Here is a 17,548-nt window from a genome sequence, read left to right on the forward strand (position 1 = left end):
CACTCACGCAGTGTGCTGCGCAGAAATACTAAGCTCTATTATAATAATAATAATAATAGTGAAGGTGGTTGTGGTTGATGGTTTTGTTGTTGCTCTTTTTTATATAGTTGTTGTTCCCATTTTTTTTTTTTTTTATATTGTTGTTGCTGTTTTTTATGTTGTTGTTGTTGATGATGATAAAGCTCATTCAATTTTCGGGATTTTTTTTTTTATTATTGTTTAAGCTGTTTATTCTATTTTAATTATTCCATCTGGACTGTTCCCAAATTTTACCTACTTTTTAAAAATATTTTCTTAGGGACCCTTCTCCATTCAATCATTTTTAAAATTGTGTACCAGAATAATTTCTATTTGTTTGTTTGTTTGTTTGCAAGATAGACAACGTACAGTGCAATACTTTTTAATGACCTGTTTAAGATTTACCCTGAGTCGTAAAAAACTATTTTTACCCATTATCCGTTTATATTTGGATATATATCAAACATGCGCAACTATATATCAAAGTGAACACACCTATTCTATTCATGACTAAGTCCTTTTGAATTTATTGTAAATTAAACTGCATTACCTTTAGTATAAAATTATACTTTACACATTTTACATAAAACAAAGTGTTTATTAGTGTTGTGCCCTAATAAACACTTTGTATTTAAGCTTGGGAAATAATTTTCTGGTTACATTTAAGCGTTAGGTCAGATTGAACTATGGCGCCACCTATCGGTCTGGAGAAAATGGCTCTTTTTATAGATCAATAAACAGACTGGATAAACAAACTATTTTATTATTCTAAGGTCTAATTATTATCTTAATATTATTATCAAGGTCTAAAAAAGTTTTTAGCTGTGCATGAATAAACACTGTATATCTGATACACCACACACACACACACACACAAACCAGTGGTTTTTAACCCTAACCACATTTTCATGTTTTCTCAGCACTGAGAACACTTGGATTTAACCAATAAACTAATTAATAGTTGTTAGTGTGATAGAGCATGGAAAACACTATAATGGTGGGTGATTCTCCAGAACCAGGATTAAGAACCATTGCACCGTGACAATTTACATGCTTTCCTCTTAAGCAGGGATCTTTAACTCCAGTCATGGAGGGACATTTTTTAACACAGATTATAATTTTTTTTTAATCTCCTATACCGTTTATCCTGTGTACAGGGTCATGTGGGTACGAGCCTGTGTACATCCTGGACATGGTGCCAACCCATCACAGGGTACACACTCAGACACAACGGTCAATTTGGGAATGCCAATTAACATAATCTTCTAGTTTTTTATATATATATATATAAAGCTTTACTAATACTTTGACTTTTCAAACCTTGTGCACACACTTGTGGACACTCAACAACCATGGGTTCCTTTACAGTAAATATTGCAGTCTAATGCCTTAAACATATACAGTATAAAGCATATATACCACAAACATATATACTGTGTACACATACTGTGTATATATACAGTATAGCAAATAGAAAATACAGACTAAAATAATGCAGACTTTCCTTTAGCTGTTAAGACAGGAGGATTAAAAGAATAGGTAAAAAGTATAAGATGATACATAAAATATAGCTTAATATAGCTCATAATAACAAAAAAAATGGTGAAGTGAAGTTCGACATGAAGCAGGAATGACAATACAGTAGTGACTGAAATTTGTATTTTTATTTCGGCAGGCATAAGAACCATTAAGATAAAATTGTAGTATTTGACTCTGAAAATGAAAGTTATTGATGCCCACAATACAGGAGAAGGCTACAAGAAGATAGCAAAGCATTGTCAGCTTGCAGTTTCCACAGTGAGAAGTGTAATTAAGAGACGGCAGTTCAGGGGAACTGTGGAGGTCAAGATGAGATCTGGAAGACCAAGAACACTCTCAGAGAAAACTGCTCGTATGCTGGTCAGAAAGACGAATCAAAACCCCAATTTGCCTGCAAAAAATCTGCAGAAGGATTTAGCAGACTCAGGAGTGGTGGTGCACCGTTCCACAAGATCTTCATAGAAAAGTCGGCAAAAGAAAACCTTACCTGCATCCCCATCATAAAATCATAAAAGTATGCAACAGAACATCTACAGAAGCATGATGCCTTTTGGAAACAAGTGCTATTTTAACTAATGAAGTTAAAATAGAACTCTTTGGCCACAATCATCAAAGGCACGTTTAGGGAAAAAAAGAAGCAGCATTTTATGAAAAGAACACCTTGCCAACTGTTAAGCACCGGGGTGGATCTGCCATGCTTTGGGGTTTTGTTGGAGCCAGTGACACAGGAAACATTGCACAGGTGGAGGGAAGAATGGATTCTACTAAATACTAGCAAATTCTGGAAGCAAACATCACAACATCTGTAAAAAAGCTGAAGCTTGAAAAGAGGATGGCTTCTACAACCAAACGTACCTCGAAATACACTATGGAATACATCGAGAGACGCAAGCTGAAGGTTTTGGAATAACCATCAGAGACCCCTGATTTACACATCAATAGAAATTTGTGGGTGAAGCTGTGCATGCAAGACGACCAAAGAATATTACAGAACTAGAAGGCTTTTGCAAGGAAGAATGAGAGAAAATCCCAAGTACAAGAATTGAAAGACTTTATCTGGCTATAAAAAGCGTTTGCAAGCTGTGATATCTGCCAGATGATGTTACGAAGTACTGATTATTTAGGGTGCCTAAACTTTTGCACAGTACAACAATAATGTTATTTATCTTTTTTCAATTCATGACATAAAAGTAACTATGCATCAGTGTTTGATGAAAATATTGTGCCTTTTTTTTTTTTCAAATTCCAAGAGAGACGGTATTAACATCTTTTCAAGGAATTTTTTTTTTAAATCACCAAAATCTGGTTATCAAGGGGTGTCTAAACGTTTGCATAAGACTGTGTTTATATGTTGCTAGACCAAATTATCATAAGACTTGATCCAAAAATGACAAATGTCTCAATATACAAAACTTCATGTCATCTATAAGATTTCTTAAGCTACTGTATTAATAGGACATTCAAGTTCTTTTACAGTAAGCTTACCCACATGCAAATATGAACTGGGGAAAGCAGAGAAAACACTGCTGAAAAACTTAATAGATCTGTACGAAAATCTGCAGATTATGTTATATTATTATTTGTAATTGCTGTCATAAGCATGCATAAATTATATTTGATTGCATTAATGGCTTCCAGTGTAAAATACTCACATATTTAAAATCACTTAAAGTGATGGACAGTTCAGTTGTCAGATTTAACTCAAATATAACAAGATATAATTGACTTAATGTCACATAAAAAAACAAAACATTTTAATCACTAAACATGCTGGATGAATATGAGGCACAGTCAAGTTTCTTTTTTTTCCCCCCACAATGCATACAGAGAAGCTTCTGAAAATGACCTCAAACTGTTTTTATAAAAGATTTATTTTCATTATTGACAAAAAAACAAACAAAAAGCTACAGGTCACATTTCCCAGATCATAGATGAAAAATGTCTTTAAATACAAAAAAAAAAAAAACAAAAAAAAAAACACAAAAGGTATTAACACAAGGGCAGGTCTCTGCTGCGTCCATATGAATACAAAACTGTCCCAGTGAGATGTCCATGCAGGGTGATGATCGCTGTATAAACTGCACAATATGTTGACAGTATGAACGCGTAGATAAAGTTAGTATCTGTATTTGGTCGAGTAGTCTTTGGGGGACACTACGAGACCCCGTCCTTTCCGTGCGCCCCTGTAGACGGTCTCGATAATGTCTATCATCTCCTGTTTGTCCTCCATTGTCCAGTTGATCTTGTTGTTGTTACCTGTGCCCAAGTCGATCATGATGTGCTTGTTCCTGTAGAGAACAACAGGAATGATCAGACTTAACATATCACAACATCGAGAGTTCTAGTAGCTAGTCATGAAGTTCATAACACATTATTCGGAGAGATCTACCACCTGGGCGAATGCCAATACTCTAATAATGATTCAATATCAGGCTCAGAGTGAAATACTACAATTGTTCTACTCTTCAGTGCATACAGCCAAACAGTACTAAACAGACCTTCACCTGTCCACGTGTTTGTTTTACATCCTATTCCATATTCATCCCTCCTTTACTCTTATAATATCCTCCACTCCTTTAGGGAGGCATTCTGCGAGATTTCCGAGTGTAGCTCTGAGGATTTGTGTTCATTCAGCTACATAAGTATTAATAAAGTCTGGTATAGTGTTGAGTGACGAGGTCTGGAGTGCAGGACACTGGCGCTTTCCTACATCACGGCCATCATAAATCATGTCCTCATAGACCTTTCTTTGTGCACCGTGATACTGAAGCAGGTGTGGGTCTGTTAGTCCCAGTTAAGGGGAAATGTGAAATGCAAAAAGCAAGCAAGGACATGCACTTGTAACTTTGTCATCTTTTAAAAAACAGGTCACATATGGTGAGGTGTCCACATACTTTTGACCATTCCGTTCCATGCGAATGTCTTGCCCCGGCCCTCATTTTCTTTATATTTTGGTTCTTGTATTTTTTAATCTAGTCTTATGGAATAGTTCTCCAGGATTCATTAATGACTTTCTTGTCTCTCATTTTCACTTTAGTCCCTGAGCAGCTCCAAAGGAATGTTTTTTGTTGGCTAAGCCACACAGTGTCCTGTGAATCATTCAAGCATAAACATGTAATTTAAGGCATAAAGCTGTGAGAAACAGGTGCAGATGATGACAGATGATGAGACTGGTAATTAATATACTGGTGATGCTGAATGCTGAGTGCATCATTGTTGAAACAGACGAGAGGGGAAATGAGGTCACTGCTGAGGTTGTTACAGAAACAAAGGACTTTTAAATGGTATCTTTAATGGCAGCCTGTCGCAGCAAAACATTTCTTTCATTTAATCTACATTAGGGCTGAAACGATTCCTTGAGTAACTTAAGTAATTCGATTACAAAAAATGGTTGAGGCAAAATCTTCTGCCTTGAAGCTTCTTTTAATTAATTTTAAAAGATTATGTTTATGTGCAATTATTTGTTCGGCGTGACACAGCACGCTTCCCGACGCCAGTAAACACAGACGAAGAAGAAGCGCTTACATCACCCACAAAGCGGAAAGAGACGCAAACAGATAGCTGCGTATTGATTTGAGGGAGCGTTCTGTTGCAGTCTACAAAATGGAAAGGAGTGATAAAAATATCAGCGAGCCAAGAGAAGAAATCAGCAAGAGAAAACGACAGAAATTGTCAGTAAAAGCTTATGTTATGCCTAAGCTGTAAATTTTAAAACATTAAGTTCTAAAAGTTAAGTTTCACAACCTAGTGTTTTTGTATAATTATTTATTTTAATATGCCTTAGTTTTTTTGATACTTAGTCATTACCTTAGAAATACCTTTTTTTAGTTTTTGCATCTGAGAAAAGGCTTAAAAATAAGAATGTATGGCACTGTAATACACTTAATTCATCTCAAACAACTTTAAGCTATTTCTTGTATTGTGAATAATGACAATGTTTATTTTTTATATGCTATATGCATTTAAAAAATAAAAGTTGATTTTTGGAAAAAGAAAAGCAATAAATCTTTGTTTTTCTTGTACATTTTCCAATGCAAAAGTACATTTTATCTGAGTAGTCTATTAAATTTTTGGTAGAATACTCGATTACTAAAATATTTGATAGCTACAGCCCTAATATACATTATTTAATTTAATATGAAAGACAAGTTACCTCCTGTAACAGTCTTTTGCTAATTTCTGCTCTCTTTTACTTAGACCTAATAAACCAAAAACTTATGTTTTCCGAAAACACAAAGTCCTTAGTCACGAAAACTTTCTCAAGTCAAACTGAGAAATAAACTGTGCAGGTTTAGGTATCCCCTTTTTTTCCTTCTTTATTATTAACACAAGCTTTTAGGTTAAATCCCATTAGAATGTGACCTCAGATGGAGGAGTGATGGAGTCATTCTCTTAAGCATACCTGAAGAAGAACATGACCGTGCACGGGTCGTACAACTCGTACATCTTGTTAAAATCTGGCACTTCCGTGATATCCACCAAGTAAATCACAGCAAAATTCTTCACCTGTGGGTTAAAAGAAGGCAAAAACAAAATGAGCTTAAAATGAAAGTGAAAATAGCTAAATCAAATAAATACATTTTTAATATTTACATATTAAGACAACATGTGTGTCAAACATTGATATTTTTGTAAAATTCTATAATTTAACCGAGAACACAACAATGGGAATTTCTTTGGCCTTGTTGCATGTTAAACAAAACAGAATCATCCACTAAATTTCCATTAGCATGTATTTTCTTTTTGATTAATTCATTAAGAACAACATTACTACTGCTCCAAAAGCACCGATATCTGATTAGAGTGGAGTTTCCTGTTTGGCAGGATAATATGTAAAATTTTACCTTATTCCCTTAAGGACAAAATTCATGTGTGTGTGTTTTTTTTTTTTTTTTTATCAGAAAAATTTTCTGCAAAGAAATTAGGAACTAAACTTAGTATTTACCACCTGGCTCCAGTGAAAATTTGTAAAGGCCTCTTATGTTACCCACAATGCCTCTGGGCTACCTGCTGATAGCGGTCCAGGTGAATTTAACCCTTGATGTATCCATCTGTATGTAATGAGAATGAGGCAGCAGCACTTTAGCTCTTGTGTGCATCCTTTTCTCTCACTCCCTCTCTGTACACTCTGCTCAGATCAGATCAGCTTTCAAAACATTAAAATGAATGCAAATAAAAAGACATCAGCGCCATCGTGTTGATCAACCCAAACTGCGCTGCATGTTGGTATATGGAGTTCACTTAACTTACTTGGGTTATGTGAATAACTAAATAATTTTTGGTGTGACCTGGACCAACCTGGATGGTATAAATAAAAATAAATAAAAATTTAGCACCAACCAACAAATTAGCAACAGACTCACTACATCACGAATATACTGCATTTCAGATACGGCTCTTTCCCTGAATACACCAGAGCTTCTGACGTCCCGGGTGAAAACTGACATTTGACACCGCTCAGGTTAAAAATCAGAGAAGTCACATATTAGAAATTGCATTCAAATACCTTTTCAGCAATGCTGTACAAAACTTCATCCATTTTCATGCACGTAGGGTCCCAATCGTGGCCGAAACGGATAACGAGCACGCGGTCCTCTTCGGACAAAATGGCCTGGTCCACCTGCCAGCCATTATGGAGGTGAGGGAGCATGTACGACATCCTGACTCAAGAGGGTGGCTTACCTAAAGACGAAGAAAAAAAAAAAAAAAGACAGTGTTTAAAGTTCAATTCAGGAATAAAGTAATATTTTGAGGTGGACAACTGATATTATAGCAAGTCGTAATTTTACATAAAATAAAGTTTCAACACTAAAAAAACCTCTCTATATTAAAATGAAAGATGAATTCCTCATAGTTTGAGAAATGCTTCTGATGAGAACTGATGCACAGGATTTGTGTAGCCCGTCTCTAACCTACTCCTCTCCCGTGTGTGTTATACCGTTCTGTTCTCTCTCTGCGTTGTGTTGTGTGACAGATTGAACAGGTTGAACATGGGACTGATTCTCTGACACTTTATTGCGGTAACAAACATATATAATTATGAGTAGTACGTGTCGAGTCTTTCACGCGCCTGCACCCCTCCGGTCACGTAGAAAAAGGCTTTTAGGTTTTTCAGTTTACGTAAAAACACAATCTGGTCAAGTGACTAACTAAAACAAAGAAATTAATTTTCAATTAACATGACTAAAATTATATAATTGATATCAAACTAAATCCACATATGGATTCATATAAGCAAACATAAAATGCATATGAAATATATGTTGTTGGTGGTGGTGGTCTTTCGGCTGCTCCCGGCAAGGGGTCGCCACAGCAGAATATCCAGTCCGCACAACAACTTGGCACATGTTTTACGCCGGGTGCCCTTCCTGACACAACCCTCCTATTTTTTCCAGGCTTGGGACCGGCACTGTATGTTACTGTATCAAAAATATATATAACATACGAGAAACGCTGCAAAGATTTAGGTGGCAGAATAATAAATGGATTTGTGGGGAAAGAATAATAAGTGCGCCTAGGCACACTTAAGAAAAAAAATATATATATATATTTTATATATATATATATATATATATATATATATATATATATATATAAACATTTTAAACCGTTTACCTGATAGTAATCATCGGTCAAAATTTATTCTTTCGGTTGACGGTTAAACGGTCAATATGAGCATCCCTAATATAAACAATACTTAGTAGTGTCACATTAATACAAATCTCATTTATAATAATTTAACAGTATTTAAACGGAAAACCTCTCCATACCTGTAAAAAAAAACGGATATAATAATTCTTAGATTATGAATCTAAGAATCTAATTTTCTTTTTATACCGCTAGCGTGCTAATAGGCTGTTATGCTAGTTTGCTTAAAGCTACACATGAGAAATACTCACGATTACCGAAACGATCTCGCTACAAATCCCATGTAAGCTCTAAAAGACTACACACTGAGCGAAAAGATAGCTCTTTCCACAGCTAAACCGCACTTCCAACCTATTTTGTTAGCGTTTTTATCACAAACTTTTCTGAGAAGTACCTCACCTGCGATTATGTAGAAAAGGGCTTTGAAAGGAGCGCGCACGTACGCCTACGTAATTACGTCACCGCTCATGTCGCGCGCACACACATGAATACACAGGCAGGGGAACACAACCATCGCATATTAAAGCATTTATAAAAAGAAAAATCTTCATAAAACAAAAGTGAGAGCGTTTTGGTTAGATTTTCACTACCTGTATATTACTGTTACATCTAACTGTTACATTTGCACCAGATAAATTTTTAAAATTTAGTTTTTCAATAAAAGGACCTCACAATCGTGCTTCTTTGCTCGAAATTTTCTTTACAAATATTGTTTCTTAATTTTTGCTCTAAATATTAGTCCTATGACTAGATTCGTATATTATCTGAAATTATCATTATCATTACATGACCCCTTGTGTTAAAATTAAATGTTTATTCTCATATTTAGACCCCCCACCAAACAATTACAACTTTGGTTCTAAAATTAAAAATTTATTCTCATATTTATTTTTTTCTTTGTCTTTTTTTATCATGACAAGAAATGGTAATATATTTTAACTAGTCTCTTGAAAATTATGACTAATTTTATGTTTATTGCAAAATTGCAGTTATTTTAAAAAACATTATTATTCTTTAATTATTATAACCACATTTTTTTTTAAATGTATGCAAGGATGCAAGTTACTTACTAAAAATGCTTTTTAATCAACCTTAAAATTCAAGAAAGGTCACAGATTTTTTTATTTGTTTTATTGAGTAAACTAGTCTTAGTTCCCATGCTGTTACACAAATACTGTAAATAAATGTTTATTGGGTTACACATTATACTTACATTAAAGTGATTATTGTTACAAACAAGCAAAACGTAGGTTTTGTTCCTAAAAACATATGTAAAATACATGATTCTAGTGTAAACTGCTGTGAGATTGATACCGTAAAACCTTGTCTACACGCGCACACCAAGACCTGTTCAACCTAGTAAGCAACCTTCTAGAAATTTCTGGAAAATGTACCACATAACGGTAAGAGGTCGTTTTACAATAAATAAACACAAACGACCCGCTAATTAATTTTATAAGTAAACGTAAGTGAAGCTTACCTTTACTTTAATCGAAATAAAAGCAGTTTATTTACTTCACTTTCTTTTGTGTACCGCCGAACACAACCACATTCAGTCGCTTCAGCCTGCGGATGCGCTTCCAGAAAGTGACGTCACTGCAACCTAAATAAAGCGTGGCGCATGCGCACGACGCCGCCTTTCTGTATGGGGTGGAAAGGCAGGAGAGAAAGCGCAGCTGGGGGACTTTGCATAGTTAGCAAGACTATTATTATAATATATATTATTTGTTTCTCCCACAAATCGTTGGGAGCACACATTTGTTTAGATTGTTTTTACTTGCTGATGCATTGCAGTTTCTCTTTCCCTAAAAAAGAGGCCCAAAACTGCCCCAGCACCATAATTCCCCTACAGGTATATGCACACCAAGCTTACGGCAAGGCATGGCTTGCCAAGTCTGCAGTCACGCCCAGAACCCTAAACTTAACCCAGTGAACAATTTCGGGACAACCTTCTTGTCTATTGGTGCCTTATCGCATTAGTTCTCTAGTGGAACAATCACTTATCTGCATAGCTACGCTACAGAATCTATGGTAAAGGGTTCGATTCCCACCTCAGGTCTGTGTGTGGAGTTTGCAAGTTTTCCCTGTGCCAGGTGGGTTTTCTCCGGGTACTCCAGTTTCCTCCCACTGTCCAAAAACATGCAGACTAGGCTTATTGTCGTTCTCAAATTGCCATGTGAGCAGCTTAGTGGTTAGTACTGTCATCTCGCACCTCCAGGATCTGGTTTGATTCCCACCTCAGGTCTGTGTGTGTGGAGTTTGCAAGTTCTCCCCGTGCTTGGTGGGTTCCCTTCAGGTACTCCGGTTTCCTCCTACAGTCCAGAGACATGCAGATTATGCTAATTGCCATTCCCAGATTGCCTGTAATGTCTGAATGATGACCAGAGGTCCTAGCAATGTAAATGTGAATAAATACAATGGCCATCACCACTGGCCTCCACAGTCCCTAATTAAATTACAAAGGGATATATATATAAATATATATACACATACATACTCACACACACACGATTATGTCCTAATGTAAGTGTGTTAGGCATGTCACATGGATTCCTCGCCATATGTAACAGCAGGCAGTGTCATCGTTATCTATTATGTCATACTGTGAACATGTCAAAGGCGCTCCCACAACAAATGTAAAGCCATAGTTAGGAATAGCAGCAAGTTGACCACACACCCAATTTGCAGTTAATAGTAGTAAGCAGGTATCAGGATCTGCATGCACTGCAGGTAAACCAGAATTGTGTGTATGTTTGTGTGTGTGTGTGTATATATATATATATATATATATGAGCTTATATACAGAGTCAGCAAAAAATTGTATACACACTTCAGAAAAAGACAAATAGAATCATGCAAACTCCATGAACACAGACTGGACTTGGAAATCGAACACAGGACCTGGAGGTGCAAGGCGACAGTGCTAACCACCAAGTCACCATACCTCCAAAATTATCATATCAAATACACTACTGTTTAAACGTTTGGGATCACTTGCAAATTTCTTTGTTTTTGTTTAGGGATTTATTTCCTACATTCTCCAACAATACTGGTAATTTAAAAACTAATTAAATAATTGGTATGAAATTGGGTAATTATGTAACAACAACATGGAGGTCAGACTTTCTGGAATAGTTCTTGCAGGAACAGTATTGTCAAGTGCATTTGCAGCGATAGTGTATATCAGAATAAAGTGTATAGCAATATATTTAGTATAAATATACTTTTACAAATTTTCCTTTTCCTGAAGTGTGAATACATTTTTTGGCTGTATAGTTTTGGGCTATATATATATATATATATATATATATATATATATATATATATATATATATATATATATATAGTGGGGGAAATAAGTATTTGATTCCCTACAGATTTTCTAAGTTTGCCCACTTACAAAGAAATGAAGGGTCTATAATTTTTATCAGAGGTTTATGGTAAAGGACTGAGACAGAATATTAACCAAAAAAAAAAAAGCACATGAAACAAATGTTATAAATACAGATATACACTCACCTAAAGGATTATTAGGAACACCATACTAATACGGTGTTTGACCCCCTTTTACCTTCAGAACTGCCTTAATTCATGGCATTGATTCAACAAGGTGCTAACAGCATTCTTTAGAAATGTTGACCCATATTGATAGGAAAGCATCTTGCAGTTGATGGAGATTTGTGGGATGCACATCCAGGGCACGAAGCTCCCGTTCCACCACATCCCAAAAATGGCTCTATTGGGTTGAAATCTGGTGACTGTGGGGCCATTTTAGTACAGTGAACTCATTGTCATGTTTAAGAAACCAATTTGAAATGATTCGAGCTTGGTGCATTATTCTGCTGGAAGTAGCCATCAGAGGATGGGTACGTGGTGGTCATAAACGGATGGACATGGTCAGAAACAATGCTCAGGTAGCCCGTGGCATTTAAACGATGCCCAATTGGCACTAAGGGGCCTAAAGTGTGCCAAGAAAACATTCCCCACACCATTACACCACCACCACCAGCCTGTACAGTGGTAACAAGACTTGAATGTGTTGGCATCACTATTACCCTCTCTCAGCAGATGTCATTTAATGTGATTGGCGTGTATAGACCACCGTCATATGATGTCACGTTTTATGAACATTTTAAGAACCTGCTTAAATTATTGGACACAAAGAAAGAATGTATAGTTCTGAGTGATTTTAATTTAAATTGCGGAAAAAGCAACTAGAAAAAAGCTAAAACCACTTACAGACAAGTTTGAACTGACTCAATACTGTAGATGGACACACACGAATAACAAACGTCTCAAAAACACAAACTGATCTCATTTTTATTAACAAACCTGAGAGAATTATAAAATCTTTTAATCTTCTCACTGGTTTGTCAGATCATATGATTCTTATTGCAGAGAAATTAACAAAAAAAAGGATTATTTATAAACAAGAGATAATTAAAAACTCCTATGGAATAAGGAAATATGACATGAATGCATTCAAGGAAGAATTAAGTCAAGATTGGAGAGATGTTCTACTCACAGATGATATAGATGCCTCCTGTGAGTCCTTCATTGGCACAATAAACAGAATTAAAGAAAAATATACAAAATCCTTTAAAAATCGACGGCGTAAGAGCAACCTACTATGGTTTAATGACCACTTATTGGACTTGATGAAAAAACGTGCATTTGCCTTGAAAGTAGCACTGAAGTCTAAATTAATTACTGACAGACAAATTTTTACAAACCTTCGTAATAAAGTAGTCAATGAACTAAGGAAAGCAAAAGCAAAGTTTTTTATGGACATTATTAAAGAGGGAAAAGGAAATAGGAAATTGATATGGAGCAACAGAAATAAACTAACAAAGAAAGACAATAAGCAAAATCATGGAAATGGACATGAGCTGAAAATGAATGGAATTTTAATTAATGATCCTAGTGAAATAGCTTTTGCATTTAATACTTATTTTGCTACATCAGTCCAGAATTTATCTGACACTTTTGGTGCGAGAGTTAAAAATATAGTAAAACTAGATTATAATAAGACTGTTTTTAAGATAACTGAAGTCCCTAAAAATAAAATTTGTAAGATATTAAGCACTTTAAAGTCTTCAAAGGCAAAAGATATATTCAAGTGGGATTCAACATTTCTAAAGAACAATATTCACTCCCTCAGCACCCCAATTACACACCTAGTTAATTTATCGATAAAGCAATCAACTTTTCCAACCGTATGGAAGAATGCAGTTGTAGTTCCCATTTTCAAGGCAGGGGAACCAACTGATGTAGCCAACTATAGGCCCATCAGTATTTTGCCGGTGGCATCAAAGATTGCAGAAAAAGTGCTAACTGAGCAGTTAACCGACTTTTTAAATTCTGAAAAACATTATATCTAATGCAATTTGGTTTTAGGAAAAAATATTCAACTGAAATGGCTACCTGCTATTTTGTTGAAAAAATCAAATCAAAACTAGACAGTGGGAGTGCTGTAGGAGCTGTTTTTCTGGATCTGAAAAAAGCTTTCGATACAGTAAATCATAATGCTCTTTATTCTAAGTTGTCAAACTTTAATTTTTCTGATGATGCAATGAAATGGATGGAGTCCTCTCTCACTATGAGAAGACAATGCACCAAAGTTTGGAAAAAAATGTCATCATTTAGTAACTGTTCTGTTGGCGTCCCGCAAGGCTCAGTCTTAGGCCCTTTGTTATTTAGTCTGTATGTTAACGCCCTAACGCTAACATGTCCTGAAGCTGACATCCAAATGTATGCAGATGACACGGTCATCTTGGCATATGGAAAAGACAGATATGAAGTGGCAACTAAATTAACAGCAGCAATGGCAAAAATTGCCACCTGGCATTCTGAGTCTTGCCTGACACTTAACATCAGTAAAACTGCGTGTATATATTTTTATATAAGGAAAAATGAAAATCAGCCACATGTCACTGTAAATGGGGAAAAAAAATCCAGACTGTGTCACATTTTAAATATCTGGGAGTTACTCTTGATTCACAGTTGTCTTTTAAGAAACATATAAAGCAGGTTTGCAATATTGTTAAACTTAATTTAAGAAATTTTAGACACATTTGTAATCAGGTACCTCTAAATGCTGCTAAATTGTACATGCACTCAATGATTTTTTCACATTTTGCATATTGCAGTACAAGTTAGTCACAAACTGGAAAAACAATACTTGCTTCACTACAAACGTTATATAAACAAACTCTCAAAGTATTAGACAAAAAGCCACCAGGGTATCATCACTGTAGCATCATTGAAAAGCACAAACTTATGACTTTCCAAAATTTTATGTACTTCGCCAATGTTTGCTTAGTGTACAGAATAATTAATAATCTGGCTGCACTTCCATTGGAGGAGTTCATATCATTACTCTCCGACAGTAGAAGAACAACCAGGGGGACCAGTAGAGGCCACTGTGCCGTACAGCACAGACGTACTGAGTTTGGCAGATCAGCCGTCTTTATCAGAGCCTCCAATTACTGGAACTCCATACCAAACGAGAACACAGACATCAGTTCACTTACTGGTTTTAAATATAAGATAAAATTATGGCCTAAATCTACTCAATCATGTACTCATCAATCATAAACTCCAAAAATTCTTTATTGTCATGTTCTAACATTGCATTGTCGCGTCTATTAATATAGAATTTTTTTTTGTCCTGCTGTTGTGTTTTAATGTGTTCTTAAGAGTGTGACACTTTGCTGTTGTTTAAAAGGCTACTTGTGTGATGATGCTTTTATGGCATATTTATATGTGTTGGTTGGATTAACTGTGTTACTTCTTCCTGCCCAGGGACTACAGATGAAATTTAGCTTGTAGCTAATTCTGGTAAGGCTGAGGGCCATGTACTGTCCCTGTTAAATAAACGAAAAAATAAATGAATAAAAACGAGTGGTTATTTCAGTCAAAGTTGCTCTTCTATCAGCTTGAATCAGTCGGCCCATTCTCCTCTGACCTCTAGCATCAACAAGGCATTATCCCCCCACAGGACTGCCGCATACTGGATGTTTTTCCCTTTTCACACCATTCTTTGTAAACCCTAGAAATGGTTGTGCGTGAAAATCCCAGTAACTGAGCAGATTGTGAAATACTCAGTCCGGGCTGTCTGGCAGCAACAACCATGCCACGCTCCAAATTGCTTCAAGAATCACCTTTCTTTCCCATTCTGACATTCAGTTTGGAGTTCAGGAGATTGTCTTGACCAGGACCACACCCGTAAATGCATTGAAGCAACTGCCATGTGATTGGTTGATTAGATAATTGCATTAATGAGAAATTGAACAGGTGTTCCTAATAATCCTTTAGGTGAGTGTGTGTATATATATATATATATATATATATATATATACACATATATATATATATATATATATATATATATATATATATATATATATATATATATAGATAACCCCGAAATTATTCATACCCCGAGCAAATTCTGACTGTACAAGAAGCATCATTGTGGAAATAATTATTATTCATATCTTCTCAATAATCAAAAGAAAAGCCTTTATTGGCTATTACAGCAATCAAACGCTTCCTATAATTGCTGACCAGATTTTTGCATGTCTCCACTGGTATTTTTGTCCATTCATCTTTAGCGATGAGCTCAAACTTTTTCAGGTTGCCATCACCCTGATCTTTAGCTCCCTCCACAGATTCTAAATTAGATTTAAGTCAGGATTCTGCAAACACTAATGTTTTTAGTTCTTCACCACTTTTGATGTGTTTTGGGTCGTTGTCGTGCTGAAATGTCCACAGGTGCCCAATTGCTCCTTTTTCATGGTGCTGTTTATTGTGATTAAGTTCCCAGATCCTCCGGCTGAAAAACAACCCCCAAAATATTAGCTTGCCACCACCATGTTTGACAGTGGGGATGATGTTCTTAGGGTGGGAGGCTTGTCCTTTTTACTCCAAATGAAGGCTACGCCACTACATGCGGCCAAACAATACATTTTTGTTTCATCTGAACATAAGACCAGACAAGTCTTCTTCTTTGTCCAGATGAGCATTTGCAAAGGCCAAGCAGGATTTTGTGTCCCTTATCTAGAGAAGTGGTGTCCTCCTTGGTCTGTGTCTGTGAAACCCAGCGCTGTGCGTCCGTTGGACTGTCCGCCTTGAGATGTTGCCACCAGTCATCCAGATTCATCAGGATGGCTTAGGTGGTGATCCTTGAATTCTTTTTTTACCTTACTCACTATCCTCCTGGTCAGCACAGGTGTCACTTTTGACATCTGATCATGTCCTCTTAGATTTTTCACAGTGCGGAACGTCTTGTATTTTTTAAATAATACTTTGCACTGGAACTTTAAAACATTTAGACAAGGTCTTATACCTTGTGAGCAGCACAATGCGCAGCCTCAGTGAGCTCCATTGTCTTAGCCATGACTGTCTACAACCCAACAAACTTAAGTCAGATATTGCCTGGATATTAATAATTTCGGGCTTGACTATATATAAACTGCAATGTTTATTCAATTGATTAAATCATGATGCCTAAAGAATCGCAATACAGATCAAATCGACATGTGATAATATAGCACGCATTGCATATTATGTCTGCTTTAGACTATAATTTCTCTGCTTTGCTGCTCAACTACACAGACCATATTGAAGTCTCATTTCAGTGTTTTAATTTCCAAACAAAATCATAGCACCTACTATGTAGTACTATCATAGTACCACCTACTACATAGTACCTATACTAGTTCATGTATTCAACAGAATCAACAGAATGTGAAAATGATAAATACTAAGGTAAACATCTGGATACACCTTCTAATTCAAAGATCACTTGAAGTTTTGTTCTAGAACGCCACAAAATAACTATGAAATAACACATGGAATTGGGTATATAACTAACAAGTCAGTTATTTTAAGACACAAAGGTCAGCTGTTTCAGAATAGTTCTTGCAAGAACAGTACCAAGTGCATTCACAAATCCCATCAAGCACCATGATGAAACCGGCTCCAATGAAGACCATGTCAGGAAAGCAGGACCAAAACTTACCTTTGCTGCAAAGGGGAGGTTCATTTAGAGTTACCAGCCTCAGAAATCACCAATTAACAACCAGCACCTCAGATTAGAGCCGTTATAAAGGCTTTACAGAACATAAGAAGCAGACACATCTGAATATACTGTATCAACCGATCAAAGGAGATTATTGCATATTTTGGATGCATTCAGTGCTGTTTTACAATGCAGAAAGAAATAAAAATCAGAATTAGAAGGTTTGTCCAAACTTTTACGCTGGTAGTCTATATACAATAAATCCAATAGGTCATCACTAAACAAAAAATACACACCTGTTTTAAATTATATATTTTT

General features: G+C 35.8%; 1 protein-coding gene across 3 annotated transcripts; it reads right to left on the bottom strand.

Moving 5' to 3' along the window:
• Nucleotides 1-2,810: 2,810 nt before the first annotated feature.
• On the bottom strand, nucleotides 2,811-9,797 carry txnl4a (thioredoxin-like 4A). 3 transcript variants are annotated; one of them, XM_053489640.1, is made up of 4 exons: nucleotides 9,686-9,797; nucleotides 7,064-7,239; nucleotides 5,960-6,063; nucleotides 2,811-3,845 (listed from the first exon to the last, which is right to left on the bottom strand). In XM_053489640.1, the coding sequence occupies exons 2-4, from the start codon at nucleotides 7,214-7,216 to the stop codon at nucleotides 3,674-3,676; spliced, it is 429 nt and encodes a 142-aa protein (XP_053345615.1). In that variant the 5' UTR covers nucleotides 7,217-7,239; nucleotides 9,686-9,797; the 3' UTR covers nucleotides 2,811-3,673. The 3 variants fall into 3 exon arrangements, with proteins under 3 accessions (XP_053345615.1, XP_053345616.1, XP_053345614.1); XM_053489641.1 differs by lacking the exon at nucleotides 9,686-9,797 and adding an exon at nucleotides 8,605-8,670; XM_053489639.1 differs by lacking the exon at nucleotides 9,686-9,797 and adding an exon at nucleotides 8,457-8,544.
• Between the last annotated feature and the right edge of the window lie 7,751 nt (nucleotides 9,798-17,548).

This window comes from Clarias gariepinus, chromosome 28 (assembly GCF_024256425.1).
Source record: "Clarias gariepinus isolate MV-2021 ecotype Netherlands chromosome 28, CGAR_prim_01v2, whole genome shotgun sequence".
NCBI lineage: Eukaryota > Metazoa > Chordata > Actinopteri > Siluriformes > Clariidae > Clarias > Clarias gariepinus.